This window comes from Cyanistes caeruleus, chromosome 20 (assembly GCF_971803275.1).
Source record: "Cyanistes caeruleus chromosome 20, bCyaCae1.hap1.1, whole genome shotgun sequence".
NCBI classification, from domain to species: Eukaryota; Metazoa; Chordata; class Aves; order Passeriformes; family Paridae; genus Cyanistes; species Cyanistes caeruleus.
The window spans coordinates 4,826,509-4,850,336 of NC_141720.1; the positions used below are offsets into that span (position 1 = coordinate 4,826,509).

Sequence of the window (23,828 nt, forward strand, 5' to 3'; positions counted from 1 at the left end):
TTTCTTTTCAGTTTTTATTACTTTTGCTGATGTTAGATTTTGTGGAGCACTGTTTACTTTTGACCAAGTTGAGGTTTATTTAAACAAAAAAAAACAACTTTATTACTAGTAAAATTCTCGTGTATGTGTTCTTGTTATTAGTTATAAACAGTAAGGTGAGAAGAAGCAAATTTGCATGGAACCTTTTAGGTATTAAATAGTTGACAAGGTAAAGGTTTAGTAGAAAATTGAGAAGTAGTTTGCATGGTCTTAAACCATTATAGGTTCAAGGAGTTTGTGAAACACAATTTGTTGTTCATTCCGTGTTTCCTTCTCCATCCCCAGGTGGAAGCTTTGTTGGCATCTGAGGACTATGGGAAAGACTTGGCATCTGTTAACAACCTCCTGAAAAAACACCAGTTACTGGAAGCTGATATATCTGCTCATGAGGTATTGCTTTCCCTTTTAGTTTTGGAAGATAAATCATAGTCATAAGCAAATTCTATAGGTACAGGTCCTGATACCTGCTGCAGTCACAGACTTGTCAAAATGCGGTTTTAACAAAACCTGTGACTGCGAGTCAGATTCTGATTTTCATCCTGACATACTGAGCACAGAAACAAGCTCTGAGCAATCCCTGCTCTCTCCCCACTGTGTCCAGGACCGCCTGAAGGACCTGAACAGTCAGGCTGACAGTCTGATGACCAGCAGTGCCTTTGACACGTCCCAAGTGAAGGACAAGCGCGAGACCATCAATGGGCGCTTCCAGCGCATCAAGGGCATGGCCAGCGCCCGCCGCGCCAAGCTCAACGAGAGCCACCGCCTGCACCAGTTCTTCCGTGACATGGACGACGAGGAGTCCTGGATCAAGTGGGTATTTGGGAACTTCTGGGCTTCCCAACGACACTCATATCCTTTAGTGTGGCTTTAGAGCTGCCTTTCAACATCTATGTGTGTCTATAGGAGATCACCTTTGCTGTCATTCCAGAAAAACTGTTTTGGGTGTGGTTTCATATCTGCAGTTTTCTTTGGTTAAATCCCTGTAACCAAAAAAACATTGGTTAGATACAAACATTTCACTCTAGCCTTTTTGGGAAAGCTCCTACCAAAAATTCAAACCTTTTTCGGTTTCAAGTATTTTCTTGATTCTATCCAGTTCTTGTAATGAATCAAATTGTCTTTCCACATTGGTGTTAGTACTTCAGGAGGAGGGAAAGATGTGAGGCTGATAGAAATCATTCCAATTAGAACACTTCTTCGTCATGCTTTTAAAACAAAAATTGGACAGCTTAACAAAAGACATCTATATTTTTAAAAATAAAATAGTACAGAGGAATTCTGTCCTTCAAAGATAAATGAAATCACCTTCTTCCCCTCACACAGGAATGTGCTGCCAAGAGCCACTTGCTGTTTGCTAATAACTCCTGTACACAACTTTTTACATCCAAGCTCTTTGTGCAATAGCACAGCAGTTGTGTTTCTGAAGGGTCTTTTGTTTTCTTTGTCAGATTGGACTTTTAGAAGTAATTTTCTTATTTTATCTTTCTCTCTTCTCTGTTGAATCTAGGGAGAAAAAACTGTTGGTTAGCTCAGAGGACTACGGCAGAGACCTGACTGGTGTGCAGAATCTGAGGAAGAAACACAAGCGCTTAGAAGCAGAATTAGCTGCTCATGAACCTGCTATCCAGGTGAATGCCCCTCCCCATGACAGATTTCTCTATAAGCAGCATCTTTCTTGATTGTGGAAGACATGAAAGCAGGCAGTATTTTTGCTGGACCCCAAACAATGCACATGAGAAAGGCAGGTGGTGTTCCAATAACTGTTTCTCTGCAGGGTGTTTTGGACACGGGTAAGAAGCTTTCAGATGACAACACAATTGGAAAGGAGGAGATACAGCAGAGACTGGCTCAGTTTGTGGATCACTGGAAGGAGTTAAAGCAGTTGGCATCTGCTAGGTATGAATTTCTGTAAAATTCAGTATTAATTCAAAGTTACATGGACTCATAATGATCAGACATGCAGAATTTCAGGGTTATTAGGTATATGATGCAACAGCATCTATCAATGATCAGACTCTACAAGACTACTCACAATGTTCCTCAGTAGAAGCATGAGCCTCTTTTTGAGGTGTATGTTGTGTTTAGCCTTTTCTTGCACCATTGGGAACCACAGCCTTGCAGTCAGCTGGCTTTAATCTACTACCAGGAGATTTTTCCTGATGAGAAATTGTTGCGAGAGAATTTGTTTCATTTCTTTGGCAGTTGCAGGCTTCGTAGTCCAAGGAATTTGTAGAACACCAGCCATGGCTGCTGCTGGAGGAGTGAAGTGTGAATGATAGGCTTCAGGCTCTGCACGTTGTTTTTACATCTTACATCTCAATATGTCTCAAAGCAACACTGACTAGTTTTACTTTCCCCACACAGAGGTCAGCGTCTCGAGGAGTCTCTGGAGTATCAGCAGTTTGTAGCAAACGTTGAGGAAGAAGAGGCCTGGATCAATGAGAAAATGACACTTGTAGCCAGTGAGGATTACGGGGACACACTTGCAGCTATCCAGGTATAGAGGAAGTTGCCAGCACTTTATTGTTTCAGTGTTGCTGGTTAGAGCATAACAAACCTTTTCTTTAATTGTCTTTACATTTTGGAGGATACTGTTGGTTCCTTTTGAAGGCCTACACTGTAAAAAAATGGAAATTCACTTTATAAAAGCATTCCAATAATGTTATTTCCTGTAGAAATTACTTGCAGTTTGATGTAGTTTTGCATCTCTTGACCTCTGATTGGAAGTCAGTCTCAGTTTCTTTTCGTCCTCAGAAAACCAGTAAATTGTGCTAACCAGCTAAGATGAATTTTTGACAGAGAAAGTTTATGCTATCTCATTTATAAAATGAAATACTTTTTAATAAATGGTGAGGAACTATTTTTAAAAGCCTGTGTCTTGTATTTGCAGGGCTTGCTGAAGAAGCACGAGGCATTTGAGACTGATTTTACTGTCCACAAGGACAGAGTGAACGATGTCTGTGCTAATGGAGAGGATCTCATTAAAAAGGTGAGCATGAAGTAGTAAAGAGAAACCTTCAAAGGCTCCCCAGGACATCTTTGTGTTACAGTAGACTTGCTCCTCTCTGTCATATCTTTGAAAAGAGCTTTTTTTTTTTTTTGCGGCTGAATAAGCTGCTGGTGTTTTGCTTTCAAAGCTGTTTCTGAGACAGTATCTTTCAGCTGAAGCCCTTGCTCTGTCACCAACGTTTTGAATGCCTCAGATGACTTTAACATCATGCAGGATGTCTAATTTTTTTTTCTTCCCTGTCACATAGAACAATCACCACGAGGCGAACATCACTGCCAAGATGAAGGGGCTCAGAGGCAAGGTGTCAGATCTGGAGAAAGCAGCAGCTCAGAGGAAAGCCAAATTGGATGAGAACTCAGCCTTCCTCCAGTTCAACTGGAAAGCAGATGTGGTCGAGTCATGGATAGGTATGTTCTGTACTGAAGTACAGTATTTGGTCACAAATAATCCTTAAACTCCTTCATTTCCAAAGGTCTTCAGTAGCTCCTCAAGTGTTGTTGTAACAAACAGACCTAAGCCCAGAGTAATCAGCAGTGCTGTCCCTGCTTTATGTTTTTGTAGTAACCTGATGTGGAGCAGGGGGAATGTTTGAGATGGAGAAATGACATTTTGCAACATTTATTTCATTTTCCAGGGGAGAAGGAAAACAGTCTGAAGACAGATGATTATGGACGTGACCTTTCTTCAGTGCAAACTTTGCTCACCAAACAGGTCAGTGCTGATGCCTCCCTGTGAGGGAGGGGACCAGCTGAACTCTTGTGAACACACAAGAATCTGTGTTTGAAATATATGCAGGGTATTGGAAAGGCTAAAGAAAAATACAATCTAAAATACCTTTTGTTCTTTTAATGCTTCAGGAAACGTTTGATGCTGGACTTCAGGCTTTCCAGCAAGAGGGAATTGCAAACATCACTGCTCTGAAAGACCAGCTGCTTGCAGCCAAGCACATCCAGTCCAAGGCCATTGAGGCCCGGCACGCTTCTTTGATGAAACGCTGGAATCAGCTACTGGCTAATTCTGCTACCAGGAAAAAGAAACTCTTGGAGGCTCAGGAGCACTTCAGAAAGGTAAGTGGCCAACCATGGGGCTAAAAAATTCTAATTGTGCACTTGATACAAAATACACACTTGCAACTTCTGTAGCTTGTTCATGCTTTTGCAGCTAATGATTTTGGAGATCCTGGAGAATTAACAAGAATTTCTGAGATGCTTGCAAGGCAAACTATTGTATATTAATTCCTGATGAGCTCATACAGAATATTCCCATTACTGAACAACTGGATTTTTTCCTCTTTTCAAGGTTGAGGATCTGTTCCTGACTTTCGCAAAGAAGGCCTCTGCCTTCAACAGTTGGTTTGAGAATGCTGAAGAGGACCTGACAGATCCTGTGCGCTGCAACTCACTGGAGGAAATCAAAGCCCTGAGAGAAGCTCATGATGCTTTCCGTTCCTCCCTGAGTTCTGCCCAAGCTGATTTCAACCAGCTGGCAGAGCTTGATCGCCAGATCAAGAGCTTCCGTGTGGCCTCCAACCCCTACACTTGGTTCACTATGGAAGCTCTTGAAGAAACCTGGAGGAATCTGCAGAAAATTATCAAGGCAAGTCATTGATGAAAAGATTCTCTTCATAGTTTATGACCTTTCAGTTATCCCTGGAAGTTGTTCTCTGAGATAATGGGTACAAGAGTTTGTCACCATAATACAGTCAAAATATCTCAAATTTCGTGAGCCAAGAAAAATTGCCATTAACTATAAACTTGTGATGTTGTCTGTTGTTCTCATGGTGTCTCACTTCCTAACTTTAACAGAAGTTTAACTTCTCTGCTGTGCGTGAAACAACTGCTGGTTCAATTCCAGTTCTCAGGGCTTCAGTTCTGAGTTACCACCTGAGATGCTTTTCTCTAGATAGCCAGGACACCAAGCACTCAATTTTGTTTTGAGGCTCAGTACTGTGCTGGGATTCATCTTTTAGTTCATGCTTTCTGTTAAAGGATGAGACCAATCCCTTTATTTCTCTGAAATTACTGTTGCTCATTTCTCAGGAACGTGAACTGGAGCTGCAGAAGGAACAGCGAAGGCAGGAAGAAAATGACAAACTGCGTCAGGAATTTGCTCAGCATGCCAATGCCTTCCATCAGTGGATTCAGGAGACCAGGTATAGTTTGTCTTTCCAGGACCTGCCCTTACAGAATCCCTTAGGTAGTATTTGCGTGCATCCTCCATCTCTTTGGACTGTCAAAGCTGTAAATGTCTCCTACTGAAAAACAGCTCATCAGATCTTGTCCATTCCCTGCATCTGGGATTTGGGGGAGCCCTCATTAGCTACAGGGGAAAGGAAAGCCCTGAAACACCAGTCTTAGAAAATGTTTCTATTTCTGAATTCATTTTTCTGCAGTAATTCCAGTTATCCAGGACTTCATTTTTCTCCAGTTATTCCTGAACTAGGCTGCAGCACAGCTGGGGAGGTGGAGCACAAATAGCTCCAAGCAGATTCTGAAGTGCCAGTGGCGTTTCTGTTAATGCCCCTTCTGTATTGTGTATTGGGAATCTTACTGGAGTTCAAATAGAGAAAGACGATATGAAAAGAGCTTAAAACTTTTATCATTTCCCTGGGCTACTGTCTAATAATAACCTTCTCTGAGGAGAGGGAGTAAAGATTTAACAATTGTGTTAGAAATAGAAAGTCTCAAGGTTGAGCATTGGAGGTGCCTGCACTCAGTGCTGTCAGCAGCTCTGATAGGTTCTGGTTGGGGTCAGAGGAGGTGAGTTCTGTTCCATGTAACCCTGTGATTCTCTGTCTGTGTATTTAAAAATAGTTCTGTATGTGTCTTCATGAAATAATGAAATATAAATATGATTTTTAACTTTTTGATGTTTGCTTCCCACCCAAATCTCTATCCCTCTCTTACTGTCTTGTCTCTGTCCTGCTGCCTGATGTTTGGATCTTCACATTCTACAGGACTTACCTGCTAGATGGGTTAGTATTAAATTTTATATCTTTCAAATTTTGGTGACGTGTTCTGCTCTGTGTGTTTTCTCCTGTCATTATGTCGCTTGTGAAAAGCTGTGCTCAAACTCCTCTTATTTGAAAAAGCAACCTTTTGCTGAGGTGCACAGACACAGGAAACAAGATCTAGGAGTAGTTAACTATAAACCAGTAGAAACAACAATTTCCTAGTCAAAAGCAGAATTACAGCAGGCAGCAACTGGCACACCATGGAATTCCTGACTTTTCCTCTTGCTTTCTCTGAGGGCTTGCACAGGAAAAGATCCTTAATTTGAGAAGATACGTGAGAGTATAGCTGCTTTCCAAAGGCAGGCTATTCTGACATTTCTAGTTTTTCAGCTGAAGAGACTTTCTTAGTGAAATAAAACATTTGACCATAACTATTCTGAGAACAGCGAAATCTCCAAAGTATTGACTGGTTTTGATAAGGAGAACATTTTTCTGAAATTATGTATCTTAAAACATTAAACCTTTAAAATCTTAAAGTTTGCAAATATGAACTGCCCATTTTTAATCTGCTGCAAATCATGGTCCGCACAGATTTTAGCCTTGATAAGAGAAAACCAACCTTCCAATGTGAATCCAAGAAGCTGTTGGAGTTTGCCAGCAGTTTTAAGCCCACTGTGTCCACAGTAATGGTTCCTGATGAGGATGTGTGTTGGCCATTTGTCTGGAAGTGGAAAAGAAATAATAAGATCTTTAAATGTTTTCAGACTACCAAAGCCTCTGCAAATGGGTCTGTCCAGCTAAATTCCTTCAGCAGGACAAGTGGTAGCACAGTGGAAGCTTTGTGATAAGATGTGATGTCAAATGCCAGCAATCTCTGGGCCAGGGCAGAGGCTGTGTGTGAGCCTGTGCACCGGGCTGGAGGAGGCCAGGGCCTTGCTCCTAAAGTGAAAGCTTTTTGTAATAAAAGAGTGGAATCTTTACAGATAATCCTGCTGCTTATTCGCTCTGTAATGATCAGTTTCTTGTGTTCTGCCAGATAAAAATAGTTTGCCATGGTTTTGTTGTACAGTTTAATGGAACCAAGCAAATTTTCCTGGAATGGATGCTGAATTCCCTGCTCCTTTGTCAAGCAGTGTTGTAGATTAGTTCTGGTATCCAAGAACGAGCGAAGAGAAAGGAGCCATTCACTGAAAGATGCAGGGTCAGAGTTAGAGATCCTCATGCCAGGCTCTTTTGTTGAATCAATTACCAGAGGGCTGCTGATATGCCAGGCAGAATTTGTCCCTAATTCTCTGTGAATAGATTAAAAAAAGTGGATTTAGATTCAAGAGGCACTGGCTGTGCTTAGCCTGGCTTGGCAAGAGGGAAGAGCTTCAGGGAAGTGTCAGAAGAGCTGCCATGCACACTCCTTGCTTTGCAGCTTGTGTGTGCCCAGCACTGCCTGGGAGGGATGTTCTTCAGGGAAGGGAGTAAGTACAGTTTGGAGTTTAGGAAGAAAAATGCTTTTGAATAATCTGTAGATGAGCTACCTGCCAAACTTCAGTTTGTCTCTTAGAGAGACTCACTTTTTTGTGACTTACATGAGAATAATAACGGTTTGTTTTTGTGTATGTGCAACCAGCATTTAAATAATTTTCTCTCATTAAGTACTTGCTTGTTTGCTGCAAGGCAGTGCTGGCTTGGAGTGTGGCTCCACTGCAGTTGGCCATGTTTTGGTGTGTTCTTTCCTCTGTTCTTTCTTTCTTCCTTTTTGGAATTTACTTGGTTTCTTTCCTTTGACTAGCATAGCATATCGTCGTGTCATTCGTGTCTATCAGTATGAAGTTGGGGATGATCTATCTGGAAGGTTTTTTCCTCTTATTTTCTTACCTCACTTTGATTTTCAAACGCACTCGTTAATTCCAAGGCTCGCTTTCCTTCCAACTAACTTTCACGGCTTAGAGATGCTTGGAGGTTTGTTTCCCTGTTGGTTCTTTCCACGGTTGGTTCCCAGCTCCCTGCTCAAGGCTCTGGGCGTGCGCTTCATCTCTAGGCGGGCATTGAGTTTGAGCCTAAACCCTGTGGTGAGAAACACCCAGATGTTTGGTGTATTTTCATTGCTACAGAGTGATTCAGCACTTGAAATCCCCATTCTCAAGAAGCTCAAAAGCACGTGGGAAGACAGAGTCCAGTGGGGATGAAAAAACCTGGTTTTAGTGACTGAAATACCAGAGATTCAGGTTTTAGGAACTTGAATACCCCAGAGTCAGAGGACACCCCACCTGCACAGCACCCAGACTCACTGTCCATGTGTGGGTCATCCAGTGCGAGCTCTCACCGTACATGTTGGAAGGACAGAGATTCCCAAACACGGCTGCTTAGATATTGCTTGGGATCTTGGGGTGGGGGAAAAGCAGCATCCAGAGACTGTCCATAGCTAGTCTGTATGAAGGAGATCTTGGAGCCCCTGGCCACTGTGGGGACCTGCATGTAAAGCTCAGGGTGGAAATCACTGGGCAGAGTGGCTGAACCTCAGCAGCTCTGGGTGCAGCATGGAGAGGTGGGGTGGGAAAGGCACCTTTCCACCAGGCACTGCTGAGCAGCAGAGGTCTGTAGCTCTCTGCAAGGATTATGCCACATTAAGATTACTTTTCAACCAAACCAGTAGTTCTCACCATCTTTTTTTTACCCTCATTTTACCCTTTGTAACACACCTTTGTAGAGCTCCTGTACCTGACTGCAAATACAGCCCATCCCCAGTGACTCACCTGCAGTTGGTGTGTGTGGTGTGTGCTGGGCACGGGGCAGGGGGGTGGGACTGCACTAAATTCTAATTCCATGAGGTCCAGTAAAGCGGGTGCTTTGAGTCTGGCATGAAGTGTGGCTGCTGATCACGTTGCCTTTCAAATGGGGCTAGAAATTAACTATATACAGAAATAAGAATCAGACAAAATGTACGGTGTCAGTCTGAAATAGGATGAGTCAGAATAAACAAAACACAAAACTAGTGTTTAAATATCTCAAAGGATTTTTCATTTCAAGGAAGGACTGTTAATTTCAAGCCCCACGTGCCATTTTTTTATGAGATAAGTGCCTTCTCTCATTGTTTTTCTGTGTTTAGGTCATGTATGGTGGAAGAATCGGGAACGCTGGAGTCACAGCTGGAAGCTACTAAAGTAAGTGATGTGCACCCATGTCTAAAACATATTTTCCAGCTGGCTTGGGAACACAGGGTGGGAGGGGAAATGCATGCAATTGTGTGGGAAAATCTTAATTGATTTTAGACATTTGGAATACTGAAGAGACCTCTGGGATTATCTGTTTACATATCTGATGTCTACTTACAACACAGGCCATTAAACAACACTGATGTCGTTTTCCATTTTTTTTTTCCTTTTTCCTAAAGGGGCTGCTGGGGTAGGGCAGAGAGGATACAGTGTTTTCAGCACATTTCCTAGTAAGAGGTTTTTTAGTCTCCAGAAGTGGTTTGCAAACCCTGGTTGATAGTGAGCATGAAGAAGAACATTGCTTTGAATCTTACTTCACAAATCCTAGTATATGGACATAAAATCCTAGGAGAAAAAGAAGAGTATATCCCTTCCTCCCCTGCCAGCCTCTGGTTTGGTGGGGTTTTTTGTTGTTGTTTTTTGGGTGGTATTGTTTTTGGTTTTTGGTGCTCCATGATTTCTCTCCTCTTTGCTCCCTTTTCACAGCGCAAGCACCAAGAGATCCGAGCTATGAGGAGCCAGCTGAAGAAGATTGAGGACCTTGGAGCAGCCATGGAAGAGGCACTTATCTTGGACAACAAATACACAGAACACAGCACTGTGGGGCTGGCACAGCAGTGGGACCAGCTGGACCAGCTGGGAATGAGGATGCAGCACAACCTGGAACAGCAGATCCAAGCTCGGTACTGCCTGGCCCGTGTGTGGTTTGAAGTGTCTGACTGGGGGTGGGGGGAAAGACAGGAGCCACAGCTGCCCATGCCTGCAGCCAGGTCTGTGCTAAGGAGTCTCCTGTGCTCAGACCAATGGATGCAGTGAGCTTGTACATCCCCACCACCTCCCAGTTCCCTTCTGAGAGATGAAGTGAGCAGTTCTGGAGTAGCTCCTGTTGGCCATGAGCAAGGGCAGGATCTTAGTGGAACAGTTTTATTCTGTGGAATAAGTGTGTACAAGTGTTCCCACATGGAATGGTTGTTTGCTCCTTTGTCCTCACTGTGTGGTGCAACTGCTGGGCTCGGAGTAATACAGCTCAGGAACTGCTCATCAGCTTTGCTGCTTCCCTTTCAGGAACACCACTGGAGTCACTGAGGAGGCCCTGAAGGAGTTCAGCATGATGTTCAAGTGAGTTGCAAGGAACACATGCCAGAGGAAGGCTTGGGAGATATTTCTGGCACATGGATCCTGTTTGTAGGATCCGTTCTTGGCTCCTTTGTTGTCTGCCCCACTTTGTGCTGAGCTGCTCCATTATCTGCAATAGCCCCCAACCCCTGCTGCTGGCAGTGCCAATGCATTCCAGCTGGGAATACACATAGGGGTTTTTTGGTGGGAGAGGGTTGCTTTTTAAGCAAAGTTAAGAATTTGTGCATATTTTTCATGTATGCTAGATTAAACTATTTATTGATACAATCTCATTTGTCCAGAATAGGGCCTCAATCTAGTTTTCAGCCCACTTTACAGCTTTCAGGATTCAGTATGGGTTCTGGTTTTATGTTTTTAGGCACTTTGACAAGGACAAATCTGGACGACTTAATCACCAGGAGTTTAAGTCTTGCTTGCGCTCTCTCGGCTACGATCTGCCCATGGTTGAGGAAGGAGAGCCAGACCCTGAGTTTGAGTCTATTCTTGACACTGTAGATCCCAACAGGTATGTGAGTTGGACCTTTCTGTACTGCAAAACACATGGAGGTACTGGCTGGGGAGTTAGATGGAACGTCCTTCAAAGGCTGAGAGCTGTGGTTGTTTTCACAATGACTCATGTGAAAGCCTTTGGGAAGGTAAGACTGATGCTTGTAAAGAAGAAATTCACTTTCAATAAATGATCTGGTGTGAGTTTCCTGCGTTAAAACTTCCAGTCCTTCCAGAACAGTTCCAGCCCCTCTCTGGAGGGTCTGGCAATGCTGTGCTCTGGTGCTCACACTGTGTTTTGCTGGCAGGGATGGACACGTCTCACTGCAGGAGTACATGGCCTTCATGATCAGCCGGGAAACGGAGAATGTGAAATCCAGCGAGGAGATCGAGAGCGCTTTCCGTGCCCTCAGCTCCGAGGGGAAGCCCTACGTGACCAAGGAGGAGCTCTACCAGGTAAGTGCTGGTTGTCGACGCCCAGGGAGGAACACACAAAACTTTTGTTCATAGATAAAGCCCAGCACTGATGGCTTAGAGGGTCATGTCACTGGGCCTCAGTCAGTTCTGACCCTGCCAGGAAATCCCCTGCAGTAAACACAGAAATTGCCATGACAGTCCTGCTCAGTTGCTTTCTTGGCTCTACAGAGGAAGAGGAAAAGCTTTACGTACCAATGAACAGCTCAGGTTGAATAAAACAAGAGCTACTCAAAGGCCTGGAAAGGAGGACACTGTCCTCAGAACTTCCCTTCCATGTTTTGGGAAACTAGATGGGGGATGTTTCTCCAGACAGCAATTCAAAGGAAAAGCTTGAGCCTAAGTTTAGACAGTATGAACATCTCCTCCCTCTCACTGCCCTGCCAAGACAGCAAGTTTTTCCTGTCTGAATACCACCAGCTGGCAGGAAAATAAAGAGTTTGCAGTGCTTCCTTGTCCCAGTTACCTGTTCTGTCTTCTGTTCAGTGGGAAGACTCTGGTCAGGCATTCCAACCCTTAACCAAGGAGTGTCAACAGCCAGAGCATTTCCATGCTGGGCGTAGTTGTGCTGCTCTGGTTTCTGCCCCGGGGAATGGGAGAGCTGCCTGTCAATGCCCCCTGGCAGCCCCAGAGCCCTCTCACCCCCAAGCTGTGTCTCTTTCAGAACCTGACCCGGGAACAGGCCGATTATTGCATCTCTCACATGAAACCCTACATGGATGGCAAGGGAAGGGAACTGCCTTCTGCCTACGACTACATAGAATTTACACGTTCACTCTTTGTGAATTGATCTGGAACACTAGTACCAAAAGATGCAAAGGACATGCTCACGTTTGCTGACTGTAGCTCTGCATGTGTCTCTCTCTCTTTGTGCTCTACAATAATCAATGTTACTTTATGATGTAACCTTAAAGTGCTTAGCTTAAAACTCTTAGGGAAAAGAAACATGTTGCAGTGTGCTTCAATAAAAGTTACTGGTCGAACCACATCATCTTGTGTTTAATGGTTAAATGCAAATTTAACTGTTAGGTGGAGGCAACTCCAGCTGTTGGTTACCTGTATTTTCCAGGCCAACACTGGAACAGGTGAGGGGGAAACTGTTCCTGGAGTCAGGGCAGTTAAAAGCTTCACACAGCTGTTGTGCTGCTTCCTCAGTCCATGAGCTCACTTGCCAGCTGCTCCAGGTGACTTGTTTCCCTTGGTCCCTGCTTGGTGAAGTCAGAGCTCAGCTGCCAGACTTTGACTGTCCCAGAAGCATCCCCTGCTGCCAGGAGCCGTGTGTGCTTGGTGTTGAATTCCAGACAATACACAGGGCAGTTGTTCATGGACTGCTTCAGGGACACTGTGGGCTTCTGCATGCTCCTCGCCAGGTCAAACAGGTGCACCTCTCCTGCAGACACGGACACGCATTGCAGCTTCATGGCAACAGACATCCTATCTAAAAGCAGGTGAGTATCTGCTTTGTCTGGCACTGAGAGTTATTTTTAACCTGTTTCCCCTGCTGATGGGTGTCTAGGCTGTGACAGACAGCTGACATTACTGCAGGCAGCATGGATTTGTTCTGCTGTCAGAAACCTGAAACTAGCTTGCCAAATTCTGTGAAATCTCCATTCTTTAACTCAAAACTGTTTGGGCAATTTTCTAAGGAAAAAGTTTTCATTTTAAACCGTTAGTTCTGGAAGTAGATGTCAAAAACAAGCTGGAAATAGATTTAGCCACAGTGATCTTGCTGTGCTGTATTCCTGTGAATGACTGTGGCAACAGATTTAAAAGTACCATCAGAAGTGAGAAATAACTTTGCTTGTTCACCTTGCTAAAGTTAGAAATTACTTCTTTGTATAATTACAGTACAAACAATGGCACTGCTCTGTGCTTGTGGAATCTGCTAATCAGTACAATCAACTTGACTAATTAATACCCAGCACACTCTTAATTTTATGCTTAAGAGGAGACACCTGCATTTACTTGCCTTCCCCAGATGCAGCTGCAAAGACCAGTGGTCGAACTGGAGACCAGCATACACAGAACAGGTATTTCTTTGATAACTGTAGAGCAAACAGGGGCTGTGTCTGCAACATGGAGTGCAAGTGAATTTGTCCATCGGTCCCACAGCTCAGAAAGAGGTTCCTGGGGGAGGGAGGAAGCAAGAAACAGCTCTTATTGTTTTACTGCTAACGATAAAGAACAAAAATCAGTCAAGGAGCATGACCTTGGACAATATTCCTGCTTTGTAAAGGTCTGTGTTTCCTAAAGCAGCAATTGCCAGGCTGTGCTGCGGGCTGTAGAGATGCAGCTTTGTTACTGCCCTCAATTAAGCTTAATGAGGGCTTGTACTGACCACTGATGGGTTGTGGGCCAGGGCTGCCTGAGAACTGCTGATCTAGAGCTGAGTATTGTTCGAGCTGGGTTTGTCTCATGCAAATTAAATGCAAACCTGGGCTGTCAGCATGTTTCACAGAAACAGGGCTTGGGGCCTCCACGGATGGTGGGTGAATTGCTGGCAGAGATGGGAGCTTCTCATTTAAATTATGGCAGCTACTGAGGTCAGAAAAATCTTCAGTAAGATATTTAGTGATCTGCCTAAGTGAAGGGCTTTCTCATATCCTTGGCTTTAAACTGAGTTTTAATTGTAACAGCCAGGATGATCTAAGGGATGGTGCTTCTGTGCCCACATGCCTCATAGTCCAGTAGGCAGCTTCACCAGAGCCAGTGCACGTTGTTTCTCCTACAACGGGACATTCCTAATGCCAGTTGGCCCTTTTTTTGGAACTTGTACACACTCCCAGGGGCTATTTGAAAAATCTGTTTTTAGAGCCAGGCAGTGATAGTGTCCCACATGCAGCACTTGCCTGTGGAAGGGTGAGCAGCTCACGGAGTACACGGGCCCAGCATGAGGGGAGAAGGCGAGTTCTGCTGGTGCCCTGAGGGGAACGGAGCCAGCCGGCCGCGGGAGAGCCGCCGGAGTCTGGGCCATGGTGGAGCACCTCAGGGAATACCCACCTTCCACACCCACAACAAACACACTGGGATCCAAGTGTGAGAAGGACAGCGAGGTCACCCCCACGGCTGCCTCTCCCCAGGCCACCTGGGGAAAGAGACAGAGCTGGTGTGAGCTGGGGCTCCAGAGAGAGGCACAGGCAGACAGAGCCTGCTGGGGACCCAGCGGGCTGTTCACAGCACAGCTTGTGACAGCTCTGTATCTGTGGCACTGAATCCTTCCTACAACGGGGTTCACATGAGTTAACATTACAAGTTCTCCATCCCAGCAACTTCTCTTTAGAGCATGGCAAAACCTCAGCTGTTGTCAGACTTCCAAGAATGATTTCCATGTGGCAAAGGAGCTGTGGCTCAAGGGTGTGTGTGTTCAGAAGGGGCTTTTCCTGGCCTTTCTTGGAGCTCCGGAGTTCAGAGTGTTTTTGTGGAAAGGGCACTCTCTGAGCTGCTGAACTCACCTTCTTTAGCCGAGTGCTGCGAGGGATCTGCTGAGCCACGATGGCAAATCCTTCAGCCAAGGCCAGCCACCCATCCCGCTCCTCCCTCCACACGAGGATCTTCCCATCTGTCGCCACACTCAAGAGCCGGACGTGGTTTCTGTGCTTGGTGTCAGGTAACCAGTTAACCTGTTCCAAATGCCAGGAGCTCAGGACAACGGGGACTGTCACAACGACCCAGCCCATGCAGCCTGCAGTGACTGGGTCTACCCAGACACAGGAGCAGAGCCAGGCACCAGCCTGATACCAAACAAGCTTCTGCTGGGAGCTGGTGCAGACACAGATGCAACAAGAGAAACACATCCAGTGTTTAGGGCTGCATCTCCATTGCAGTTTGTATGATTCACCTGCTCTCAGTTTTGGGATGGGCATTTATGGCACTTTCACCCAGCTCCAAACAACCATATTTTCCTGAGGAGCATATGAGAAAAATACGCAGAATATCCAGAGTCACAAGGCCCCAGAAGGGCAAAATCCTTAGGAAGCCAGGCTGCATGACATGCTCATAAAAGCCCTTAAAGCAGGTGGCTTTCAGCTTCCAAGGATCAGTTTCCCATTTGTGTTTTTAAACCACTCCAAATATCATTGGCTGCATCTCCTGTAATAAATGATTATAGTTTGGGAATAGGTCTCCATTTATCCTGGACAGTGAGAAGTCATTTTTTACAGGCTAAGTGCCTGTTCAGGAGCTAGATTTGGGGGGAAATAGCCAACCAAAAAAGAATATTAACTGCTGACATGTCTGTGAACTGCTTAGCTGTGGATGGGGACCAAAGGGATGACAGACAGAGCAGTGGCAGCTCTCACCTGCCCCAGCCCTGCCTGCTGTCAGTGTTCTCTGTTACCTGATAGACTGGGTCAGTGTGGGTGTCCTCTGTCATCCCTGTCCTCCAGATCACAGGGTCTTCTGTCCTGCTGGTGTCCCATACTACCAGCTCCCCACTGAATAGGCCACCTGAAAAGACAAATATAAAACATCTAAGGTCTGACAGCTCAAAAGAAATGCACAAATGGAGCAATGGTGGAAACAGACCCACCAGCTTCAAAGGCTGGGCAGTTCTGTGCAGAGCACAGCCAGTTCTGGTGTAAGAGAATATTGCTCTGCTGAAATAAGTTTATTCCCTTACAGCCAGGGCTGGATTTCCTTCTGTCACCTCCCTCTGAGAAGGGGATATAAAGGCAGGTGTCGCTGAAGAGGCAGCAAGTCCCAGTTCAGATGCAACAGTGCACTTATTTGTGTTGGTGGGTGTTAGTTCCTCAGTTTGAGGAGCTGCAACACTGTTCCTTTACAGGAAATCTGAGGCTGAACTCAAAGAGAGAAACCAAAGGATCCAGGCTGCAGGAAAAAAGGGTATGTTTCAAGTATATCTGAGGTAAGAACAACGCACCAGCTATCAGTGATGGCTGGGAGGGATGGAAAGCCAGGCACATGACAGAACTGGGAACATCCACCACCAGGTCAGGGTGCTGTGAATTCAACCCTCTTCTGTCCAGATTCCAGGTACAAACATATGATTTTTCTGTGCTCCAGTCCCCATCATCCAACCTGAAAAACAAAAAGCTACATCTTGCTTTGTGTGTTCCAGAGGATTCCAATCCAGCAGAGCTCTGAGATTCCCCACTGGTCACCTCTGTTGCTTTGTGTCCTGCCATGAAGGATTCACGAGGGGATGGAACTTCTCTGTGGGCTGGTTTATACAAGATGTCACAGGGCACATGTCTGTGCTTACAACAAAGTGGCAGCCAGTAAATTTTGGGTACAATTTCCCTATTCCAAAACCTACTCACCATTCAAATAATGGGAACAATCAAAAGGGTGCATATGGAAAGTTTATGGAAGGAATTCTGCTGAGGGTACCCACAGACACAGAAACCACATCCTCATCTGCAGACAGGTGTAGACTGGGAGAGCAGAAGGAGCAACTAACATACAGGTTTGCCCTGTTTTACTCTTCCCTATACACTCTCTCACAGACACCCTTTTTGCTGGGGCTTTTAATCAAAGGAAAGAGGAGCATTAAAAAAAAATAGGCCTAGCAGTAGGGCCAAGAAAGAGGGGGCTGCTAATGATATTAATGGATTAGATAAATGATTTGTGAAACCCTTATTTCAGAAATCCTTAAACATGTGTTGTTACATGTCCATGGCACCAGGCACATGTGTGAACAGGTGCCAGGTTCATCCAGGGTGCTCAGAGACCACATTAAACATCACGATCTCAGTGAAGATAAAGTGCATTCTCCCAAACCTCACTTACAGATATTTGCAAGTGCATCTGCTCTTTAAATTTTTCAAACAGAATCTACCTAGAAACAAATCAGTAAGATCATGTATCCATTTTCAGGGTGGGCAGAAGGTAAAAGAAATAAAAGATGTAATTCCGTACTTGGCTGAGATTTTGTTACTTTGAAGATTAATTATTTAACTTGCATAAGGAATGGATATAGACATAGATATAGATATAGATATATAGATATAGATATGTCAGCCTATTACTGCAGAGAAAGTAAACATATGTAGACCTCAGGCCAGCCTGAGACATCACATCAGCCTCAGCTGCACTCCCAAATCCATCTGGATACTCACCGGCCATAGGAACATGCAATGACAGATCCTGTGGCATTCCATGAAACACTGGTGACCTGCAGGTTTTGATCCTGAGCCTCTGGGTATGACAATGTATGCAAACACAACACCTGGAAGAGGTCAAATCCAAGCACTGAGACAACAATCTCTGAACAGAGAGCAATGAGGTTTGTGCCCACCCCTGATGTGATTGTGTGGTTACAGTGTGAGTTTTCCTCAGTTCAAGAATTTATGTGAAAAGGTTGTTGAATCCCTGTTGGGAAACAAACCCACAACACAGCTGTCACTCAAACACAACCTCTCAGAGAGTGCACAGCTCTGGAAGGCTGTGCCTAAGAATTTACAGCAGCTGCCAGGTGTGAGTTTGGCACTTGCTGAGCTCCACAAGTAACAGTTTGAAAATGCCAGTCCCAACATGTACTGTCTGATACAAATTGCTTCCATTCCTGAGCACCATGCACTAAATAAACATAATATAAGCAGGCAGAGCTGCCAACTCACTGACTGCAACTGTTCCTAGATTCCTGCTAGGCTGGAGTGCTCTGAAGAGGCTGAAGAAAAGCCTACACCAACTGCAGGCTTCCTCCTCTCGCTGCTGCTACAGCTCAGTTACCAGCAGGAAGAGCAGTTTTACCAAGCAAGCAGAAAGCTGAAAAAAAGCCTCAAGGCAACCCAACTGGTAATGTTTAATTATTAGAATTATTATTGGAATTATTTATTATTAGAATATTATATTATTGGCAAGAACAATCACAGCAATAAGGACTAGAACTGACAACTTAGAGTAACTGGAACCACTTCTGCTTGGACAATGACCTGAAGTCTGTCACTTACTGTTTCATCCTGATCTGTCCAGTTCACTTCAAAGCCATCAAAGGCATGACTTTTCCAGTTTTTATTTAGCTCTTTGATAACAGTATCCTCCACTCTCTGAAGGAATGACAGAAGCCTGGTGTAATCTATTTGGACTTCTTGCTGGAAGTCTTGGAAAGCATCTTTGCTCTGTTCTGTCTGCACCGCAGCATCTCGGGCTGTATGAGATTGTGCTGCAGCTTCTGCTGTTGAAATTTTCACAGTCTGGCAAGTTTTCTATTAAAAGAAGACAGGCAGTCTATAATCCAAGCAGAAAAACAAGTGTTGCACAACGCATTCAAAGCACTTTCCCCTTCCTGCTGTCTCACGGAGACATTCCAGCTCCTCTGCACAGCTCTGGTTCATGGTTAAACACAGGGTACCTCTGTACCTGCCCAGCTCCTGGTGATGCGTTTGTGACCTTCCCAAAATCTGACCGGAGACAGAGATGCCCGAATGCCAGTCAGATTCATGCAGTGCTCTAAAGCATGGAATGGGAAGGACGGGAGAAGGCAAGGAGGTAGCGAGCTCCAGAGTAACGCAGAGCGAGCAGCACACACGGCGACAGCGCAGCATTAGCAGCTCTCAAACTGCGGGGCGGCAGCCGCTCGGGCGGTTCTTTGCCAATTCGCACACAAGGGCTCAATCAGCAAAAGGCTGACGGGACAGAGCCGGGACAGACACAGGCCCGGCCGCCCCGGCCCCCGCACGGTGCCAACAGCGACCTGAGCAGGAGCTCTCGGGCCCGGCCCCGCTGGAGCCGCGGGACCTGCGGGGGGTCACGGACGAACAGGATGGGGACAAGTCGGGGCACGATCCCAGAAGGTCCGGGGAAGGCGCAGGCCTGACAGCCGCCCCCTGCCCGGCCCGCTGGTACAAGAGCGCGGAGCGGGGCGGCTCCGGGGGTCTCTCACCGCCTCGCAGCGCGCGCTCCGGGCGCTCCTCCACAGCGACTGCACGTCGGCACCGGGTGCCGTCCTGTCCGCGAACATGCCGGGGCCGGGGAGGGCCCGGCGGTGCCGGGGGGATCGGGGGTCGCTCCCGGCGGTCGCGGCCCGTGACGCTCCCACGGCCCGCGCCTCCGGTTCCCATGGAAACGGGCGCGCGGTGACGCCACCCGAGCGACGAGCCCGCCGGGCCGCGAGCGGTAAACTGAGGCGGGCGCGGCCATGTTGGGGAAGGGCGTGGAGCGGCGGTGCTGGGCGGGCGGTGGCTCTGTGCGGGAGAGGGGTGCGGCCTATCCCGGCACCTTGGCTGGAGCAATGGGGCCGGCGGAGGCTTCTTGTTCCCCTTCGGGCGCTCCCGCCGTAGCTGCGCTGGGGCCCGGCTGGTCCCGCCGCGCCGCCGGGGGCACGAGTGGCAGCGCGGGCGAAGGGCGCGGGGCTCCAGGAGTTAAGATGGCGGCGGGGAGGGGGCGACAAAGCGGAGCGCGGGGGAGCGGCGGGGCTGGGCCGCCCTGTGAGGGAAGCTCTAGTTGGCTATGACCGTGTGTTTGCCCAGAAATGGGGCCGGCTCAATGTACACCTAATGCCCGGGGTGTGCTCTGCCTCGTTGCTTTGCTCTCTAGTGATTTTGAGGGGGGAATTACCGTGCGGCCGGGCTGGCTGCACGCCCGCGGGGCGGCTCTCCGGGAGCCGCCCCGGTACCGGGGGGACAGCCCCTGCACCTGGATAACCTGCGCTGTTCCTGTCCGCAGGGACACTGAATGTAGCTTCTGTAAGTGATTATTCCTAACAGGTATGACTCTGCTTGGAGATTTTTTCTAACTAACTCAGTGGAACAAGTTGATGATGAATGCACAGGCTAAATTTAGTGCTGGCATAAGCAGGCACAGATGCACCAACTTCAGTGGAGTTATTCCGGCTGTTGCTGGGAAGGAGTCTGGCCTTTGTGTAGACGTCAAGCTTGCAGGAGAGAGCAGGAGCTCAGCAGAGTGGTCGTAGTGCTTTCACCTCTTGAGCACTTGCAAGTTCATTTATATCACAGCTGAGTGCAAGGGTTCTTCTGAGGAATTTAAAGTACTACACAATTAATAGTGAAGTAAGAATCCCTAAATGCCTGGTAAAGAACTCATAGCCATTTTACAGACAGTGAAACTGGAGCAGAAAGAGGTTCAGTAGCACCTCCCTCAAAAGCAAAAAGTCTCAATGGAACTAAATCCTCTGGAATTTCAAATCCTGGCTGGGTTCCTGCTGTGATTTCTCCCCTGGCTGGTGTGGCCCATCACAATACCCCATAGAGGAGCCAAGAACATAAAAACATAAACACTCTTGAGCTGGACTGATGGCCCTTTTAGCCCTGTCATCTCTCTCTGATTAGCACAGGAGTTAATCTGAATTTCCAAAGTTCAAGCTTGGCATCTCCAGCAGCAGCTGGTTCATGTGGAAGCACAAGCAGTGGCAGTCAGAGACTGCCTGGATGTAACTGAGCAATTTCCCAATCCACTTCTCCTGCAGGCAGGCTCCTTGCTCTGGGCCAGTGCATGGGGCAGCTTTTCATGTGTTGAAAAACTGATACTAAATATTTGAACCCAATAGCACAGTGGTTTTCTTAAGAAGGTCTTAATATTTAAGATTTATCCTCTATAAATAGATCATCTTCAGTCATCATTAAATTATCTTTAATTGGTATGATTACAACTGCCAAGCATATTACTCTTTAGTAGAGGAGTAAATATAATGAGTATGAATTAATATACAGGCTGCATCATCATAAAAATGCTAAGCACAAACTGCAATTTAAAAAACTTAAATCTGCAATTTAAAAACTTTTTGTCAGGGGGAACTTAAGGAGAAAAGTTTGTGGGGTTTTGAGATGGCAAAGAGATAAGAAAACTGGAATTTAAGTATGTGAAACAGACTGAAATAAATCAATTTTTTTAGCAAGTAGTATGCAAAGTTGCTGCAAATGTTGAACATGTTCCCTGTATTGTGGTGCATGTCTGGGCTTCTTCTTCCCTGAGGATGAGAAAGGAGCCAACAGCTCCAGACAAGGACTGTTCTAAGTAACTGCACTTTGATCCTTTATTCCAGTTTCTCTGATTTGCTGGGGTTTCAATATATCAAAGGTATTTCAATAAATCTTACGTTGTTTTTAAGTTTTTTTGTTTGTTTGTTTGTTTTTCCTAGCCTGGCAGTATCAGATATATGGATGTTTTTGTCTTATCATCAGAAATAAGACAATTGGCAATGAGTGGGGGAGGGCTGTTATTTGCCTGAGGCTACCCAGTCTCTCTAAAGTGGCTGCTTTTACAGAGCTCATCTGTGCTTTTGCCTCCCTGTTTCAGGAGAGAAAGTGTAGGAAGCTTTCACTTTCACATAATGGAGTAAATCAGCATCAGAAAACAAGAGAAGATTGAGGTGAAGAGAAAACAAAAACAAAAGCGAGGAAGAAAGCATCAGAAAAAAGAGTGAGCTGTAACAAGAAGCTGCACGCCAGCGTGTGATCGCTGTGACCTGGGCGAAAGAAATGCTCGAAGCTGCATCTCAGTAAAAATTCCCCCACTAGTGGGTGCAGTCGCTGCCCTCGATTTGCGATAAATGCAGCTATTCAGTTCCGTTGAGGCTCCAGAGAGGCGAAACAGCAGATTGTACCCGAAAATGGAGAGACATAACTGAGCCTTCTCCTTTTACACCTTCCCATCCATTCCTTTCACCCCAAAAAAATGCATGTAAAGAAGAATAAAACAGCATGCACCAATCAATCCGGCCATGAGAAAGAGTTCTTGGGCTTAGTCTGGCAGGGAGTGGCTTGTCAGGGGATCGAAGGTATTGCCTTTGGCGATTGATGACTGTTCAGAGAAACAGAACTTTACAGATATTCTCGTTTATTCAAAGCAAACCACAGCCAACAAACAAAACTCTTCAACAGCAAGGGTTTGTTTCAAAGAATTGTCACTGCAGAACCTACTTGTTTCTCCAGCTTCTACAACCAGCAAGACCTAATTCTGTTCCCTAATTGTTCCAGTCCTACGTGTGCACTGCTGAACAGCCCGAGGTGACAGATGTGGTCTGGCTGAGGCCAGGGCACTGAACTCTTTATTGCCTTTTCATTAACCAAAGGATGTAATCTGGAGTTTGAAGTGGCTTTATGATGACATTTTGTGCTTGTTATTTGAGTACGGACAATATCTGATCAGTTACGTGTTTCTTTTTTGTTAGAAATTAATTATTTTAAAATTCACCAAAACTTGAGGGAAGTGAGGTCCCCACAACTGTCAGTGTTGAGCCCATGCCCATGTATCCCACCAGGTGCTCAATAGCTTGATGAGGGTTCAGGTCCTCATGTGGACTCTGTGTGTTACCCCAAGCTGTGTGAATCCCCCACCTATTTCTTTTCCATTGCCATCTGTAATGGACTCATGCATTTTCTCTAATTTGTGACCTCCATTTCCCTGTCCCCCCTCTCAAATGTCCCTGCAAATGTTGTGCCCTTTTTGCTTTGAAAACCTATTTTTCTATCTTAGCAGAAGATGTCAGCTTGCTTCTGAAGTCCTGTTACACCAAAAGACATGGTACATTATCAAAATAATCCATCTCCATTAAAATAATGATCTACTATGCTTTGCAGAATTAACTGAGGGTTTGTTATAAATATGGGTGCAGTTTCTTGCCCTGTACAGGTATTGTTCATCCCCTATTCATTCCTTCATGATTAATAATAAGACAAAGATTTTAGTCAAGTGTAACCAGACCAGGAAGGAGCAGGGGGGAAGCTCTGTGGCAGGTGGCAGCAAGTTACCGCCACAGGGGCACAAAGGCACTGCCGGCAGGGTTGGAATGGCAAGCAGAGCTGGCACGGGGCCGAGTGCCATGGATTGTCCAAAGAGGCATCTGTGTAAGGCTCAGGATCCTGAATCCTGGCTGCCATGGTGGTCTGAACTCAGTGGCAGCTGGGAGTCTCTGCCTTGAGCAGGGGATTGCTGCTGTCAACAAGGTGACTGGCAGTGTCTCTCTCCTTTTGGTCTCAGCAGCCTCTAGTTCCTGCTGAGTTCGTAGCAGCACGTCCAGCATCTCATCTCAGAAATAAAACTACAATCTGCTGTGCCACTCCTCAAACGTACCTGACACTTTGCAGTGCTGACAGCATGAAAGAAAACAGAGATCCATTAAATTAATCCCATATTCAGTAACCATGCATGACTAAAAATTAGTTATCTGTTCTGTATATCACTTCATCAACTCATATTGTGTCTGTAGTATCTCAAACAGTTGTTGGAATTTTAACTGCTATGTTCAAAGGCAGTGGCTATATTAGAAACCAATGTGGACAGATATTAATCCTCTAAACAGAACTGTGTCTCCTTAGCAAAAGTGTGGTTTCAAAAAATGACATTTAGAAATAAATTGTTACATTCTACTTGGTACCATCAGATTTGTGCTTGTGTAAAGCAAGCAAGCAGAATTCGCAGGATAGTTCTGGGTCACTCCTCAGAAATGTCTGTATTTATTTAATTTCAAGCATGCCACTTTAATTTCTAAAACATTTATATGAACACTGAATGTTCAATAAATACATCTCAGTTTTACTGGGGTATGGATATAGAATTTAAGAGTGGAGAAAAAAATTATGTTCCTACCATGTTAGCTAATGCA

At 45.7% G+C, this 23,828-nt stretch overlaps 2 protein-coding genes and 2 long non-coding RNA genes across 45 annotated transcripts in view; 2 read left to right on the forward strand and 2 right to left on the reverse strand.

Moving 5' to 3' along the window:
• The window catches only part of SPTAN1 (spectrin alpha, non-erythrocytic 1), a 46,172-nt gene extending 33,879 nt beyond the window's left edge, over positions 1 to 12,293 (forward strand). For 13 of the 33 annotated variants that reach the window (XM_086858020.1, XM_086858018.1, XM_086858030.1 and 10 more), the window contains 19 exons: positions 325 to 429; positions 641 to 849; positions 1,547 to 1,667; positions 1,814 to 1,935; positions 2,404 to 2,536; positions 2,930 to 3,028; positions 3,297 to 3,456; positions 3,684 to 3,760; positions 3,907 to 4,116; positions 4,349 to 4,645; positions 5,089 to 5,201; positions 6,006 to 6,023; positions 7,786 to 7,848; positions 9,103 to 9,157; positions 9,695 to 9,891; positions 10,274 to 10,327; positions 10,704 to 10,850; positions 11,140 to 11,287; positions 11,970 to 12,293. In XM_086858020.1, the coding sequence (XP_086714146.1) occupies positions 325 to 429; positions 641 to 849; positions 1,547 to 1,667; positions 1,814 to 1,935; positions 2,404 to 2,536; positions 2,930 to 3,028; positions 3,297 to 3,456; positions 3,684 to 3,760; positions 3,907 to 4,116; positions 4,349 to 4,645; positions 5,089 to 5,201; positions 6,006 to 6,023; positions 7,786 to 7,848; positions 9,103 to 9,157; positions 9,695 to 9,891; positions 10,274 to 10,327; positions 10,704 to 10,850; positions 11,140 to 11,287; positions 11,970 to 12,095 (2,454 nt within the window). In that variant the 3' untranslated portion in view covers positions 12,096 to 12,293. The remainder of the gene's footprint in view (positions 1 to 324; positions 430 to 640; positions 850 to 1,546; positions 1,668 to 1,813; positions 1,936 to 2,403; positions 2,537 to 2,929; positions 3,029 to 3,296; positions 3,457 to 3,683; positions 3,761 to 3,906; positions 4,117 to 4,348; positions 4,646 to 5,088; positions 5,202 to 6,005; positions 6,024 to 7,785; positions 7,849 to 9,102; positions 9,158 to 9,694; positions 9,892 to 10,273; positions 10,328 to 10,703; positions 10,851 to 11,139; positions 11,288 to 11,969) is intronic. The other 20 variants (XM_086858036.1, XM_086858040.1, XM_086858032.1 and 17 more) reach the window with 2 other exon arrangements.
• Positions 1 to 19,587, reverse strand: DYNC2I2 (dynein 2 intermediate chain 2). Of its 9 annotated transcripts, XR_015278136.1 has the most exons (14): positions 19,149 to 19,337; positions 18,217 to 18,471; positions 17,383 to 17,492; positions 16,185 to 16,342; positions 15,642 to 15,751; positions 14,758 to 14,925; positions 14,155 to 14,390; positions 13,275 to 13,432; positions 12,362 to 12,695; positions 7,872 to 8,060; positions 6,622 to 6,723; positions 1,345 to 1,542; positions 1,099 to 1,244; positions 1 to 1,019 (listed from the first exon to the last, which is right to left on the reverse strand). XR_015278136.1 is itself a non-coding variant. In XM_023938146.2 (9 exons), the coding sequence occupies exons 1-9, from the start codon at positions 19,224 to 19,226 to the stop codon at positions 12,457 to 12,459; spliced, it is 1,512 nt and encodes a 503-aa protein (XP_023793914.2). In that variant the 5' UTR covers positions 19,227 to 19,360; the 3' UTR covers positions 12,277 to 12,456. The 9 variants fall into 9 exon arrangements, 1 of the variants encoding a protein (XP_023793914.2); XR_015278141.1 differs by lacking the exons at positions 1,099 to 1,244; positions 1,345 to 1,542 and adding an exon at positions 8,750 to 8,905 and having other exon boundaries at positions 19,149 to 19,587; XR_015278139.1 differs by lacking the exon at positions 7,872 to 8,060.
• Positions 19,544 to 22,795, forward strand: LOC111936972 (uncharacterized). Its single transcript, XR_002868371.2, has 2 exons — positions 19,544 to 19,971; positions 21,521 to 22,795. It is a non-coding gene; the product is annotated as an uncharacterized LOC111936972 (long non-coding RNA).
• The window catches only part of LOC111936973 (uncharacterized), an 8,780-nt gene continuing 6,995 nt past the window's right edge, over positions 22,044 to 23,828 (reverse strand). For both annotated transcript variants that reach the window (XR_015278142.1, XR_015278143.1), the window contains exon 5: positions 22,044 to 23,312. This is a non-coding gene — a long non-coding RNA (uncharacterized LOC111936973). The remainder of the gene's footprint in view (positions 23,313 to 23,828) is intronic.